At 50.5% G+C, this 16,048-nt stretch overlaps 1 protein-coding gene across 1 annotated transcript; it reads right to left on the reverse strand.

The window, feature by feature from the left end:
- Positions 1-479: 479 nt before the first annotated feature.
- Positions 480-1,563, reverse strand: LOC149098452 (uncharacterized). The gene has a single exon (XM_089278584.1). The coding sequence runs from the start codon at positions 1,359-1,361 to the stop codon at positions 702-704; it is 660 nt and encodes a 219-aa protein (XP_089134710.1). The 5' UTR covers positions 1,362-1,563; the 3' UTR covers positions 480-701.
- Positions 1,564-16,048: the final 14,485 nt, after the last annotated feature.

The following is a 16,048-nucleotide window of genomic DNA, read 5'->3' on the forward strand; positions in this document are numbered from 1 at the left end:
CTTCCACCTCTGTCACTGCCTCTGCCTCTGCCTCTTCCACCGCTACCACTAGCGCTACTTCTTCTGCGGCTTCCGGAATTGCTGGAGGACGTCGGTGTATTTTGACGCGGGACGCGTCTCGGTCGTTTCCCTCCTCGAACGGCTCGTGTCAAAGGGGTGGACATTGTTATCCTGGGTGCCCCGACACCTGCCGTGACATTGGCGCGAAACACCGATCCAGCACTGCCGACACCCACCGTGACGTTGGTCTGCGGTGCACCCGAGCCAGTGGTGCCCACTCCGACGGGCGAGACATTGGGCAGAGGCGGTGTCGCCAGTGACGATCGCGGTGAAGGAGGCGTGTTCAGACTCGCACCCACACCCGCGGCAGGCGGAATCGGAGTACTCGTCCGAGCCGGTGTCCCCCAAGGCGAATAATCTTCCAGAGCCGAGAAGTTGAAATCGTCACTACCATAAGAGCTCATTTTTATCCATGTACCTTTCTCTTTCTATCTTCTTCTCGGCGAGTTCTCGTTGTTTATGAACCAAATAATCGAAACCTTCACCGTTATATGCGTTGATGATGGACCGTACTTGACGGTAACTCTCGCATTCCGTGACCTGTCTCATCGGTTCGTAGTCCAGCTCGTGGGGATTCATGATGTATTTGAGCCTGTTTTTACACAGGTGAATGAATAGCGGAAACCACTCGACCTCGCTCCTCAACATGATGGGGTTGCAAACTGATGGCATCGGACGAATCCTTCGTCTTTTAACACATGGCTGAGAACGCGTTGATCGTCCTGACTGGCTGGATGAAGATCCAATAGCATGTAACCGTAAGGTCGATCGGTGACCTTGCGAAACGTGTCCAACACCTCTTGCCATTGCGTGGGAAACGATTGCAGAAGTAAATTTCGTATCCCCAACTGATCCCGAGGGTTCTTGAAGGCTGCGATGTAATGCGCGTTTCTGGAAATGGTCTTGGCGAATTTTCCGCTGGGGAATAGATCCTGGCACAGGTAAATCACCGTGATGTTCCGATGATGCGAGTGTTTGGTGAAGAGATCCAACACGCGCTTGTCGTTACCGCCCTCGTCCATTAGATCGTCCAAGACCAACACACCCCCGCCAGGAAACCATCGGGGTAACTGGTCGCTGTCGGGGATGCCTTCGTAAAACTTGACTCCACCCTTCTTGAGCTTTTGGAAACCGTCTTGCCACGATCCGTAGCAGTAGTGAATACTCTTCGGTGTTTGTTGGAACAAGTCGCCGTTCTCCAACAACAGTTTGGTCGTGAACACCGTCTTGCCGCACCCCGACGGACCCGCTATCAACAAACTCGACGGCGTGTGAAATTGAAACGCTTTGCGCCGTTCCATGATCTTGAAAAAATGGTCCAGGGTCTAGAGACGTTCCGTTTTTATCCGATCAACTTGACCAAGGTGGTCTTGACGGCTGGGATGCGTTTCAACAGACTCAAGAGGGTGGTTCTACGATTGAAACAGATGGGTGGTTTGGCGCGACTCTTGCGTTTCACGAGTTTCTTCGCCTGGAAATTCTTGGCGTACCACGCTTTTCCCTTCTTTGGAGCCTTTGGAGCGACTCTTCTTGTGGCTCTCTTGCGTTTCCTACGCACGGTCACGGTCGCTGGTAATGCACCGGTGTCCAGGACACTCATTGGAGCCGGTTGAAGAGCGACTCTTCTTGCGGCTCTCTTGGGTTTCCTACGCACGGTCACGGTCGCTGGTAATGCACCGGTGTCCAGGACACTCATTGGAGCCGTTGGAGCCGTTGGAGCCGGTTGAAGAGCGACTCTTCTTGCGGGTTGTGGTTGTTTTTTTCGGACCATGTTGAAAGCACTGGGTTGAGGCGTCTTTTTACCCGCTTTTCCGTAGCGTTTTTCCAACCTGGCTATCACGTTGTCCAAATGTCTATGCCCTTGAAACTGAAGAGCCATGACTACGCAACGTCCTTTTCTCAAAAATGAACGTCTTTTATTTCGAACAGCTTACTTTATAACAAATGACGCACTCCTCGGGAGGAACCGCACGTGTCCTGGTGACACGGGGTTTTACAAATCTTGCGCCAATCCAACTCGTCCACGATCAGACGTTCTAACATCTGCCCTACTTTACGATCGTTCTCCACAAACTCGTTTTTCTTAAAACGATTCAAGAACTCGTTCATGTCCCGACCTTCGGCTCGGTCGATCAGGAACATCAGGGCGTAATCACCGCAACTCTGACTGAACAGGGACTGTAGACTCTTGCCGTTGTGAATCTGGTACTTGAAATGACGGTCCAACCAGGCTTGGATCGGTCCGGTGGTGACGTACGTGTCCAACGGTAGACCGTAACTGTCCAGGATCTCGCACTTGTTCTTGTCAGCCCACAAAGCGATCCAATGCATGCCCGGTTTGTCGTGAGGGTCCGTGTTCACGATGTAAGCGGTCGGTCCCTCTTGAGGGACTGTCCTGGGAAGCCGATCGCAAGGGACCGTGCCGTAAAAAACACAGCAGAGCGACGGATTCGTCCGGGCCAAATAATCCAACTGCAAATTATTCAAGGCTACTGTCTCCATTTTTTCTTCTTCTTCTTTCTTCTCACTGGTATACGTCGTAGAGGACGACTCGGTTCTCGTTGATCTCTATCATGTTCTCGAATTCGCCGTACAACAAGATGGTCAGGTTTGTGCCTGGATTGGCTCCAAAATCGATCACCAGACGCAGTTCACCTTCCTGCTTGGGGTTCAGGGGTACTCTTCACCTCTCACCAGTTGTTTGATGGAAACGAGATTGAATTGTTCAAAACTGAACGGATTGACCGTCACAGTTCCATTGAAGGCCGTTTGTTTCATCAACACCACCACTAACCGATTAGGTAGCTTACTGTGGAAAGGATTGCTGCACTCGAAATGACGATTGTCATTGGGATGCGAGTAAGTACGAATTTCACCTCTTACCGTGGGGTAAGTGGCCACTCTTCCGCCTTTCATGCTGGTCATGAGTTCTCGGTACACCGAGGGAGTCACTCTCACTTGAGATAGGAACAATCTCACTTTCACGTCGGCTTCAGTCAGTCTGAGAGTATCGGAACCGGCCCATTGGATGGTCCACATAGCGGGGGCATTGAAGTACATGTCAATCTGGATCTGTACGCCGGGTACCAGTAACTTGCTGAGATAAAACACTTCCAGGTAAGGTTTGAACCTCAAGGTCACTTTCTTTCCACCCAAAAACTGAATTCGACTTTGAACCATGTTCTTGAGATCTTGGGATAAAGCTTTGTAATCGTTGTGAGCAGGATCCAACTTGTTGCCTGTCATCACGTCGCCTTCTCCGCGACTGGGTACACCGAGACAATTGTACCAACCCTCGGGTGTCAGGATCGATTCACCGTCGTCTCGGTCATGGTTCAATAGCGCTTCGAGGTAGGCTTTGTAGTGGTAAGTATCGGTCTGGGGACTGATGAGAGTCCCATTCAATCTCACATTGATCTGTTTGAAGAGGGTGTGGACCAGATTGTTGGCGAGTCCGACGGTAGTCGCTTGCGCTATATTACCTCCGGCAGCTGTCTTGACGGCCAACTCCACTTCGAAGAAACTCTCGTTCATGTCGATGAAGTCTTCTTGAGGATCGATTTGGAAGGTCACCGGGTTGATCCCCGTATTGAACGGATTGATTCTCACCTCACGTCGCGACGACATGCTGAGATCCGTAGGAGGCGTGGTGAACATGTCCAGGCGGGGGTTACGAGCTCCCGCCGACCTAGCGTGAGCCACCAGGTCCGTCATCGTCGTCTACGTCGTCTTTTCCGTCTCCTTCCCAGTGCTGACTTTACCCAACGGTAGTCTGGGAGTTTTGAGGGTCTCTGGAAGAGCGAACCCCCTTTATACGTGCGTATCCCTCCGGGGAGACGTCTCACGCGTCTCGAGTAGATGGGAATCATGATCCAAACAGGTCTTTTCTTTTTCTCTTACCACCCAACACGCGTTGGAACTCTTCCGTCGCTTTACGTTTCCCGGAGCGTATGGCTCCCCGCTTCAACCCGGCGAGTGCACCTTTCCAATTGGGCTTTCCTCCTTGACCGCCCGAATTTAAACCTCTCAGACCCTCGATGGCCGTCTCCTTCAGAACGTCCTTGAGAATGCCGGGACCTCGTTTCTTGATGCCTTTCCAAACCTGGCCGAATATGCCAGACCCCGATTGGTATCCGTCTGGATGAAACCGTATCAAAGCTCCACCGATCATGATTTCTTAAAGTGTAACGTCGCGATCGTATTGCCAGCTCCAAAGGTCGTCAGTTCTCCTGTTGCCTCTGCCACTTGCACCTCTATAATGTCCAGTACCTCTTTGCGCACGGTAATATATTGAATGTGAGCGGGTTCGAAGTACTGAGTACCGGCGCCTTTTCGAATCAAGTTGACCTCTCTCAGTAAATCCGTGACTTGATTTCCCACCACGCCACTTCTAGCCACGTCCGAGTAGACGAGTAAGGATCGCGACTTGTTTCCCACCACCACTGCCTCAAAAGCCTCGTTCAGGTTCATAAAACGCCAATTGCAATGGATGCTGAGTCTCAAATATTTGACTCCCCTCGATGAAAAGGTTACGACCTTCCAAAAGACAGGTACCCCATTCGAGCCAATTACATCCCCATCGCGGACACTAAGGTTGGGAATTTCATCATTGAAGAATTCGAGCTGTAAGTTAAGTCCCAGCACGTAACCGCTGCTGCTCTTTTGGAGCCATCCCATTTTCATAGCCAGGTCGACATTGATGAGTAAGGCGGGTACATCCGCTCCGTGACGTACGATGTTTTCGTTGTCCGTGACCAGGTCTTCCCCGTCCCACTTGAACTTGATGTAGGTTCTCTTCCCGTCGTCTCCGACATATTTGGATCCTAATTTGGGTCCGTCGTGTTTGAAGATGCGTTGTCGCTCGAAAAAGGCGATCATGGATTTCATGAGTCCAACACCGTCCACGTGGTAAATCGCATTCTTGAGGTCATCCGTGTCGAAGTAAGCGTTTCCATACGAATACCCCTTGGATGTTCGAGGTTCAAGGCGTCTCCAGGCACAATAGAACAAGTTGACTTTCTTATCATGGTTCGACATCAAGGAAGTCAGCTTCACGCGGTCATCCGGCATGGCGATGCTAAACAACCCCACTTTCCATCCATGTCCCTCCAGGCGTAAGGGATTGGGTAACCTGATCTTGAAACTGTTGGCCTTGTTCTCGGGAAACTCGTTCTTACTGCTGTGACTGGGTAAAGTGATGTAAAAATCACTCATCCTCTCTCTTGAAATGCAACGTGATCGTGGTCACACCCGACGCAAAGTCCACCAGTCGTCCGTCTTCCTCCGACACCTCAGTCTCGATAATGTCCAAAACGCCCGTACGCACCGGTAGATATAGGATGTGTCTCGGTTGAAGGTCGACCACGTCCGGATCGTAACGCACTTGTTTCAACAGGTCCGTGACTTTATTTCCCGTCACCATACTCTGTCCCACATTCGAATACACGAACAAGGAACGACGCTCGTGACCGAACGCTTCCGCGTAACTGCGATCCAGGTCCGTGAAGACCCAATTGATGAAACAACTCAAATGTAAGGTGTCCGTGTCGATCTTGTAAAATAGTTCGTCCCCGTCGTTTTGTCCTATGATCAAGTCCGTGGCCGTGGGGACGACTCCATTGGGAAATTCTTTCCTCAAATGGGGTCCCAAGACGTAACCCGGTCGTCCGTTCTGTAACGTTCCCATCTTGATCCATTTCATCCTCTGGGCCAATTCGATGCCGATGTTCATCTGAGGGTAGACGCGTTTACCATGGATCAGGAGACTGCGGCACGTTCTCGAATTGTCCAGGACGCATTCTCCATGCTCGGCCCGATGCATGACCGTGTACAGTAATTCGTTGGGACTGTCTTTCTTGTACAGGGTCACGTCGACATCCGTTCGAGAGTTCAACCTATGCAGGTATCGATCTCGTATCATGTTCATTAACTCGGTACCACTCCTCGGCGTGAATTCCAAATCGCCTTCTCGCGTCACCGAAGAGACCCGCGTGTATAGGTTTATGGACGCGTTCACCATATCGATCCACCAGAATTCAAACAGAATAGATCTCTTCAAACCCATCTTACGCGTCGCGGACGGAAACGAGAGGTCGCTGATTCCCACTTTCCATCCCGACTCTCTCAACTGCAACGGGTTCGGCAGACGGTTCTTGAAACTTTGGGCCTTGTTGTCCGGGAACTCGCTCGTGCTGGCATTGCTCATCAGTTGCACGTAAAAGTCTTTCATTTTTTCGTCTTGGGCTTTTGGGTCACGTACAAGCCCTTTTTATCCACCCAACTGTCGTACTTGACTGGCCAACCTTTCCAGCGCACCAAGACTTTATCCCCTTTTCGTTTGACGATCTTGTCGACGCGGAACAGATCGTCGTCTTTCACGTTCACCTTTTGTAAATCTTGCGCGTAGAACGTGCCCTCGACCGCCGTACCGTCCCATTCTTCCACCTTGTACGTGATGACCTTCCCAGGACGCACTCGGCGTATTACGAACACCTCCTCGGTCCATCCGGGTAAATACCCTTTCTTGAACTGACGGAACTTCTTGTTCAGTCTCACACGATCCCCGACTTCGAGTTGCGGTTTCTTCAATGTCCCTTTTTTCTTTTTACCGTAAAGAGTCTCCCACACGTCCTCGCTATTGCCCAAAGTCACTTGATCGGGAGCCATCTTGATACTGCGATGATACGATCGCTTGTACCCTCGGACCAACTCTTGTAACACGGGCACATACGTCATCGTATTCTTCACGGTGAAGTACCGGTACATACGTTCCTTCAGGGTCCGATTGAACCGTTCCACCACACTGGATTTCGTATCCCCGCGCGTCGAAAAATGATGAATGCCTTTCTGCTTCATCAAATCCTGAAACGTCTTGTTGTAGAATTCCTTCCCGTCGTCCGTCTGGAGATTGATGGGTTTTCTACCGCCTTTCAGGATCTTTGCCATGGCTTCCGTCACCGCTTTACCCGTCTTGCTCTTCAAGGGCTGGACCCAGGCGTGCTTGGAAAACACGTCCACCACCGTCAAGAGATAACGATACCCTCGATTGTACCTCGAAATATGGATCACCTCGATCAGGTCAGCCGCCCACTGCTCGTCGATGCCGAACACCACCACCGGGACCGTGGGAAAACGACGACGTCTGGGTTTGTGCAACGTGTACCCCAAATCCCGTTGCAGGACCTCGCGAGCGCGTCGTACCGAGATCTTATTGGCCTGGGCGAACCGCGTCAGACCGCCTAGACTACCGGGTCTGGAAGGGTCCCGGTACCGTCCCAGTAACGTTCCGGTCGAAAGCGGCTTTTGACCTTTCTTCATAGTCGATAAAGTTTGTACACGCACTGTCTCCACAACTCGAAACGTTGCTCCCGTACCTCGAGATACTTCTTAAATGAATCGGGTTGCCGTTTCAACCACAAGATATAAACGACAAAACGCATCACGTTGGGTTCGACGTCGGTATGGTCAAACACCTCCAAAGGTGAATCGCTGACAAGGTCGGGGAGGGGTTCACCCTTACCGTATCGCTCGTAGACACTAGTGCACTTGGAACACAAGGTCGTCCAACACCATCGATCGTTCATGGTCGTACCCACTCTAGAGATCAACCAACTCAGGACAAGAGACATGAAGATTTGAACCCAATTCTTTATTCACACTTTCTTATATGTACAAAAACGTCGTGCCTGATTGGTTCTTACGAAAAGATCGACTCTGATTGGCTAAACAAAAAAGAAGGCGAAAAAGACTTAGTCCGAATCTGAAAAGTACTGGGCATAGTTCATGTTCTTACATTTCCTGACCGTACTCATCATCACAGTCTTCCTCAAAGGTATCCATGGCATAATATTTACAATTTCTCCAATCACATTTACCGGGTCTCCACTTCAGGGCTTCCTCCTCGTTCCCCTTCACATAGAATGCTTGACGCATACTCTCTTTACACTCACCACACAGGTCATCCTCCGCGGCCTCGATGGCACGGAAGAAAAACCGATCCTTCCACAGATCACGCTGACGCATGATATCGTAGATCAACTCTTCCAACTTCAGACATGTTTCCTTGTAAGTGCACCTATTGAACGTCAGTGTTTCCTTCACCATGGGACTCTCGTCGTTCTCCAACACCCGTCGTGACAGGTCACAAGCGAACCGCAAGGGTTCAAACAGATCACGGATGGCATCGGCCATCAGGTACGAGAGGTGATCCGTGGCGATTAAACAAGCACGCTCGGTGTCCAGGGTGGGATCCCGACAATGAACGAATTTGAATTGTCCGCTACCACTTCGGTACATCACTCGACACCACTCACCGCAGAACAAAAACACGTGTTTGTTCTTCTTCATCATCTCCAAAATCGTACCACCCCAGTCAGGACGACGTCTCATCAAGAGCTCGAAAGACCACAGACTATCGGGTATTTGACCTGACGGTTCGAATAGATTGTCAAAAATGTACATGTCCACTCTGACATCCGGAATGGCGTCGAGATCTCTTAAAGTGTGTACCTTCAGATCCACGATCTGTTCCACGAGGTCCCGAATCTGGTTCGAGTTGCTATAGTAAGTCATCTTGACACCCTCAGACAAACTCGTTAAACTTCTTTCCTTCTCGATCCGCTCGCTTCGTGATATCCAAGCCCGACAAATGAGGATAGCAACCACGCACACCCCAGTCTATCAAGTGCCTCTGGAGCCTATAGTACAAAGGAGAGACAAGACATAACTCCAAGTCAATTATCCTCGCGTGTAACGGTCTTTCGCCTTCTTTTTCGACTCTATCCAAAACGTCGGAAGCTCGATTCAACTGTTGTCTCATCCAAAATCCTACAGGTCATCACCGCGTCAACAGCAAGTCGAGAATGATTCGCTGCGTCCCACGGGCTCCTTTTATACCCGCGCCGTGGATCCACTTTCACTCCGTACTTTTCCCGGATCACGTGCCCACTTCAGATCCCGCCAATCGGAACGAAGACCGTCACATGATCCCATCACACCACACGTCACTGATTGGTTAAAAACGTCCATAAAGTCGAACCACGCATTCCATCACGAGTCACTTTTCAGCAGAAGTCGTCATGGATTCACACGTCGAACCCGTCAGGAAGAAGAAAAAATCGCCCAAAAAGAAACTGAAACTGCTCTTGCCCCAGAGAGTAGAAAGAGAAGTAGAAGGTAAACAACTACAAACCATGCGACGTGAAAACACCTTGTTGGGATACTAACTCGTTCTCTATCTTCTCAGACTCACCTCCTCGAACCGTGCAACTCCTGGAAGCAGCCCCTGAAGTGGATGCCCGAGGAGAATCCACCGAAGTCCAAGTGTGGGAGGAATTCGACCCCGATCAGTTCCTAGCCCAACTGAAACCCCAAGATCCCACTTGCCCGCGTTGTATGGTACCCCTGACATACGGAAGCGTGAAAACCCCAGACGGTGGTACCTGGGAATATTACCGATGCCCCTCTTCCAGATTCTACACCAAGTGTTATGGGACCTGTGGCGTCAAAGAGGTGGACGCTTACCTGAAACGCGTCGAAGAACAGACCCACCCCTGCTACAGGAACATCGACCCCGCTCGTTTCCGATGTCTATGCAGCAAATCCCTGGTCTTAGCCACCTCCCACTCCCAGTCCAACCCAGACAGGCTCTATCTCAAATGTCCCAAGCGTACCTGCAAGTTCTTTCAATGGATCGACGAATACCCACGAGGAGTCGCCGAAGCCATACTGATTAACGGACAGGACCCATACTAAGAAAAAACACACTCTGATTTTTTTATTTCACAACTATTTACACGTTGGGTAATCTATCGTTCGCGTCGATCATCGATCGCATTGTTACTTGGTCACATTGATTAAAAGTACGGTAATAAAAATTGATAACGTTCACATAGCGTTTCGCTGTTCTCTTCTGTCTCCGAGTCCAGTAGGTCTGGAAAGGCTCGAACCCGTAACACAGCATCAGTCTGTGAAACGTGATCCGGTCCACGGGCGGCTTCACCTTCACGTCCCATACAAGGTTCTTGTATATAGTACGGATCACGTTAAACAACGTTTTCGCGAAACACTTCTCTATTCTCCGATACATGCTATGACTCCGCGTCCAGTTCTCCCTTTGCACGTCCATGAAAAAGAAGATTTGGTGGAGCATCACCTCGAGCTGACTAGAGTCTTGGATGTGTATCATCCATCGTCGACCCGCCAACACATCCCGGATAGGAAAGTTCCTCTCCTCGTAAAATCGGGTCCAGGGTGCGTCTATCTGGTCGATGGCTTCCTCATACGTAATATTAGGCTTTCTAGGTACATGGTTTTGTAGTCCAATCTCTCTCAAGGCCATGACTGCGCTCAATACAAGTTCAAAAAACTCAGAGTGGCGAACCGACGACGCGGATTCCTTTTTATGAAGATCCGTCCAGCCAATCACAGATCGAGACCAAGTCACGTGTTACCCAGACCCAGGGGATAGGGGGTATCCCCCTACCACCCCCTACTCACGGTAGGAGACTGGACACCATTTATACCATGTTTGTTAAGGGGTTACCCCCTCACGGTAAGAGACTGGACACCATTATACCGCGTGTATAAAAATGAGTGAGTGGGTCCGTTCGAGTCACTCTGAGTTATTCAACTTGTATCGAGCGCTCAAAAGAAGAAGAAGAAGAAGAAACCATGGCACAGGAGCTGACCGACGAGGAGATGAACCAACTGATGGATCAATATGAATCAGTGAGTATAACATGCACCCTATGTAAGAAAGTAATCTTTAGAACTCTAACCCTAATCTTTTTCATAGAATTACTGGGATTGGTTACCTCCCGAGGCTCTCGTCGAGACACGCGAACGTTTAATCAGGCGAGAGCTTTGTAACGAGATACGCACCTTCGCCAAGATCAAAGCATCATGGGACCATGGCCCAATCAAAGTGGTTCAACGGATATGCCCACGAAATGGAAATAGGGAAATGCGCATGTACGGAACCTACGTAGACCAATACGACAGCTGTATAAGAACCGTATTGTTAGGGTTGTTTAGGCCAGGAATGGTACCCATAGAAAAGACTTTCATCTAACCCCGTCGCTTATCGCTCCGCTAAGTATGCTCATAATAGGTAGTTAAGAAATCGTTCCCACTCTATTGCAGAGTTACTGGGATTGGCTACCGGAAGAACTGAAGTGCTACGTACTTGACTTAGCAACTTGGCAAAGCATACGCGATAGAAGGAACAATAAACTATTGAACAAACTTCACAGAAGTATCTTGGATTACGCCGAACTGAAAAGACAATGGGGCCACGGTCACATACAAATCAAAAGACAGAAATATACACGTAGATTTAATTACGGAGGCAGATCTCATTTTCCAGCTTTCTATGGTTATTATGTCAACAAGCGTAACGAGAAAAAGAGACTCTATCTAGGAAGTAGTTTCAGGAAGGCATTAGATGTTGTCGTCTACTTATTGGATTACTGATAATAAAAAACTGACTAATTAAAAAAAAAAACGTTGTGTTTGTTGTCTTTACAGACCAGACGGACCCACGACGAAGCCTTCCCCTTCGACGATGACGACTGGATCTTTGATCCGGCTCACGACCGAGCGACGCTCCAAACCGGAGGTGGTAGCAATACAAGCCCCCTCCTAGACTTCGACTTAAGACCCGTAGGCGCTCGACGTCGCTGGCGAAACGTCCTCAACAAACAACGGTACGAAGCCACGCTCAGACAACACAGAGACGTGACTCGCGATGACAATCTAGGCCAAGAATTGACTCAGGCCCTTCAACGATCCATCGAGCAACAAATCGCTCAGGATCCTACACTGACACCCAACTCCACGGTCCATTTCACCATGCAGTCCCGTGCCTTCACGCACGCCTTTCAATCCACCACCTTCACCGTGCGAGAATTCGAAGAAGGGAGTGAAAGACTAGCCACTTATCTCCAGTCTCTCGCGGCCAAACTCAACTCCAACGAAGAATTCACCCCCGACGACACGTTTACCATGGAAACCACTTTCATACGTACCCCGGGTCGTGGCAGCGGGAACGGAAAACGATACAGGCCGAGTTGCGCCGCCGTGCGGGGAATCGTCAAACGGTCGCGCGTGACCATCCGAAACAAAGACACTCTCTGCTGCGCTCGCGCCATCGTCACCATGAAAGCCCTGGTAGACGCCGACATGAATACGCGTGACCAAGATTACCACAATCTCAAACAGGGGCGACCCGTCCAAGAGCGATTGGCCTAAGACCTCCACCGTCGAGCCAACGTTCCCGAAGGACCTTGCGGCATTCCCGAACTGCAACAATTTCAAAGAGCGTTACCTGGTTACCAGCTCAAAGTCATGTCCATCGACCCACCCCACATGATCATCTACGCGGGACCCGAACCCTCGGATAAGATCATTCGTCTCATCAAAGAAGGCGATCACTACGACGGATGCAATTCGTTTAAGGGATTCCTCGGCAAATCCTACTTCTGCGACGAATGCAATCGAGGCTACGATCACGACGACTTTCGTCATCATCCCTGCCTCGGTCAATGGTGCACCGCCTGCAAACGAAAAGACTGCCCCGATTTCATCGAGAAAAAACGACCCCTAGCTCCAGGCAAGTTTCCCGAACCCACCAAGATCTGCCAATCGTGTCACAGACAATTCTTCGGAGACCGATGCTACGACGCTCACTCGCAAGTCCAGAGTCACAGCAAACACTCCATCTGCAACACTTACAAAAAGTGTGAGAAGTGTTGTCACGTCTACGAGCTTAAACGCAAGAACAAGCGAGGAGGGCGTCCCCGTGGTCACAAGTGCGGATGGGGCGAATGCAGCATCTGTGAAAAACAAGTCTATCTGGAGACGCACCGTTGTTACATCCAACGCATCCCCGAAGACGAAGACGAGCCCAAAAAGATACGCGTGTCGCGCGACCAAGTCAACGGGCGACCCTTCGAAGAACCCGGACCCGACGATCCAGACACGCGAGTCTGGGTAGACAAAGACCCGCCCCTTCAAGTGTACTGCGACTACGAAGCCATCACCGACGCCGAAGGGAATCAGACACCCATTCTACTCTGCCTGGAAGACGACGAAGATGAGATATGCCACTCCTTCTACGGGCCCAACTGCACCGCCGACATGTTCGAACACCTCGAATCCCTCGCCGTCGACCAGGACGGAGACGAACGGAACGTCATCGTCCTCTTTCACAATCTCAAAGGCTACGACGGGATGTTCATCCTGCAACACTGTTACGCCACCCATCGAGAAGTCACCGACCCAATCACCGTCGGCACCAAGATACTGTCCCTAAAATCCGACAGATTGACTTTAAAAGATTCCCTCTGCTTTCTCCCGTTCCCGCTGGCCAACTTTCCCGCCACCTTCGGAATCCAGGAACTGCGTAAAGGATTCTTCCCACACAAATTCAACACTCTAGAAAATCAAGAGTACGAAGGTCCCATGCCACCGCGAGACATGTACGATCCCGACGGCATGTCCGCCAAAAAGAAAGCCGAATTCGACCAGTGGTACCAAGAGAAAGTCAACGACCACTACCATTTCGTACTAAGGGAAGAAATGGAAGCCTACTGCGAGTCGGACGTCAAACTCCTCAAAGCGGGCTGTCAAAAGTTCCGGCAAGAATTCAAACAAAAAGCCGACTTTGACCCCATGGAGAAATGCATCACCATCGCCTCCGCCTGCAACCGATTCTGGCGCAAGAAACTCGTCCCGCTCAACACCATCGCCTCCAGACCCCCGAGAGGATGGCACGGTGCCCGATCCAATCAGTCCGTCGAAGCCCTGAAATGGCTAGCCTGGCAAGAACACTCGTTGCAACGCACGGGTCAAGGCGATCGTATCCGCACCGTGCGAAACGGAGGTGAAATCCGACTGGACAATCATCTCGTGGACGGATACGATCCGACCACTCGAACCGTCTACGAATTCCACGGATGTCTATGGCACGGATGTCCACGCTGTTTCCCGACCCATCGAGACCGACATCCCATCTATCACGCCGATCGCACCATGCAGGAAGTCTACGAGGCCACACTCCGCAAACACGACCTTCTCAGTCGTCAAGGCTACCAGCTCTGCGTCAAGTGGGAATGCGACTGGGCCCTAGAAGTCAAAACCGACCCTGATCTCAGCCAGTTTCTAGACACGTTCGAAATCGTCAAACCGCTCGAACCCAGAGAAGCTTTCTTCGGAGGACGCACGAACGCCGTCAAACTACATCACGTGGCCGACGTGGCTCAAGGAGAGAAAATCAAGTACATCGACGTGACGTCGCTCTACCCCTGGGTCAACAAGGGAAGCAAATACCCCGTAGGACACCCGCAAGTCATCGTCAACCCCGACGACCAAGACATCCATCACTACTTCGGTATGGCCAAAGTGGACATACTACCACCTCACGAACTTTACCATCCCGTTCTACCTTTTCGGCACAGGGGTAAACTCACCTTCCCACTCTGCCGATCGTGCGTGGAACACGAAATGAACAAACCCCTCCTTGAGAAATCACATCGATGCTCTCACACGGCCGAGCAACGCACGCTACGAGGGACCTGGTGCACCCCCGAAATCGAGAAAGCCGTTGCCATGGGATACACGCTCATCAAGATCCACGAAGTCCACCATTTCCCGGAAAGACAACGTCGTACAGGACTCTTCGCCGATTACGTGAACACCTGGCTAAAAATCAAACAGGAATCCGCCGGCTACCCGAGCTGGTGTCACACCCCCCAAGACAAGACACGGTACGTGCAACAATACCGCCAGAAAGAAGGCATCGCTCTCGATCCGGCCATGATCCAGAAAAATCCCGGACGCAAAGCCACCGCCAAACTCATGCTCAACTCCTTCTGGGGCAAGTTCGGCGAAAACCTACACAAACCCACTACCGAAGTCGTCTACACCGCAGCGCAACTCTTCGCCCTCGTTTCCAATCACTTCAACGACATAAAACAAGTCAAAATCGCTAACGACGAAGCCCTAGAGGTCGTCTACGCCGAGCTCAAAGACAATCAACCCGATAACGGACGAATCAACATCTTCGTCGCCGCTTTCACCACCTGCTGGGCTCGGCTCAAATTATACAGCTACCTGGAACTGTTAAAGCAACAAGTTCTCTACTTTGACACCGATTCCGTCATCTACTCGCACAAACCAGGTCAAGCCGACGTTCCGCTAGGCGATTACCTCGGAGAGATGACTAACGAATTGGACGACGGTGATTACATCATCGATTTCACCTCAGCAGGACCCAAGAATTACGGGTACAAGACAAAAAATGGAAAAGTGTGCTGTAAGGTGCGTGGCTTCTCCCTCAATGTACGAGGATCCAGGCAACTCAACTATGACGTCATGGAACAAAATCTCCTCGACGAACTCACACAACCTCTCGAGGACGGTGGACGACGCAACATCCCCGTCGTCAACCCCAACTTCTTCTACAGAAACCCAGCCACCAAACATCTCAAGGTCATCACACGCACCAAACACTACGGACTCGTCTTCGACAAACGCGTCGTAGACACGAACACTTTCATGTCGTTTCCATACGGATACACACCATTGTAATTTTTTTACTTCCTGTAAAATCAATAAAAAATCATCTTTGAAAACTAATTTCCTGTCTATCGCCTTATTTGGGCACGCGCGTGACCTGGGATGCAAAAGACTGCTGACCTGTGACGTCACTGCAGACGCATATTTTGATAACCCCCTAACTCATGAATATATTAATGAGCAAATCCGGCCCTCTGATTGGTCGAGAGCCTTTTTTAATGATATGCACGGCCTTCTGATTGGCTACGGCCCACACAAGCGTCCTACACTACTAATTACAAATGGAAAGTGTCACTTGCTGATTTTGGAAAAACCCTTGCCACTATTCAACGGTCATCGACATAGGCCCCAATGGTTGCTTCTCCATACAATACAATACTAATGTAGTCGATACTGATGTATGCCGCCGACG

The sequence above is a fragment of the Orbicella faveolata genome, unplaced genomic scaffold (assembly GCF_042242905.1).
Source record: "Orbicella faveolata isolate gen_17 unplaced genomic scaffold, um_ofav_v1 contig_46, whole genome shotgun sequence".
NCBI lineage: Eukaryota > Metazoa > Cnidaria > Anthozoa > Scleractinia > Merulinidae > Orbicella > Orbicella faveolata.

Bases quoted from the DNA above. Each gene is read 5' to 3' on its own strand.
- LOC149098452 (XM_089278584.1), bottom strand. From the start codon at position 1,361: ATGGAACGGCGCAAAGCGTTTCAATTTCACACGCCGTCGAGTTTGTTG.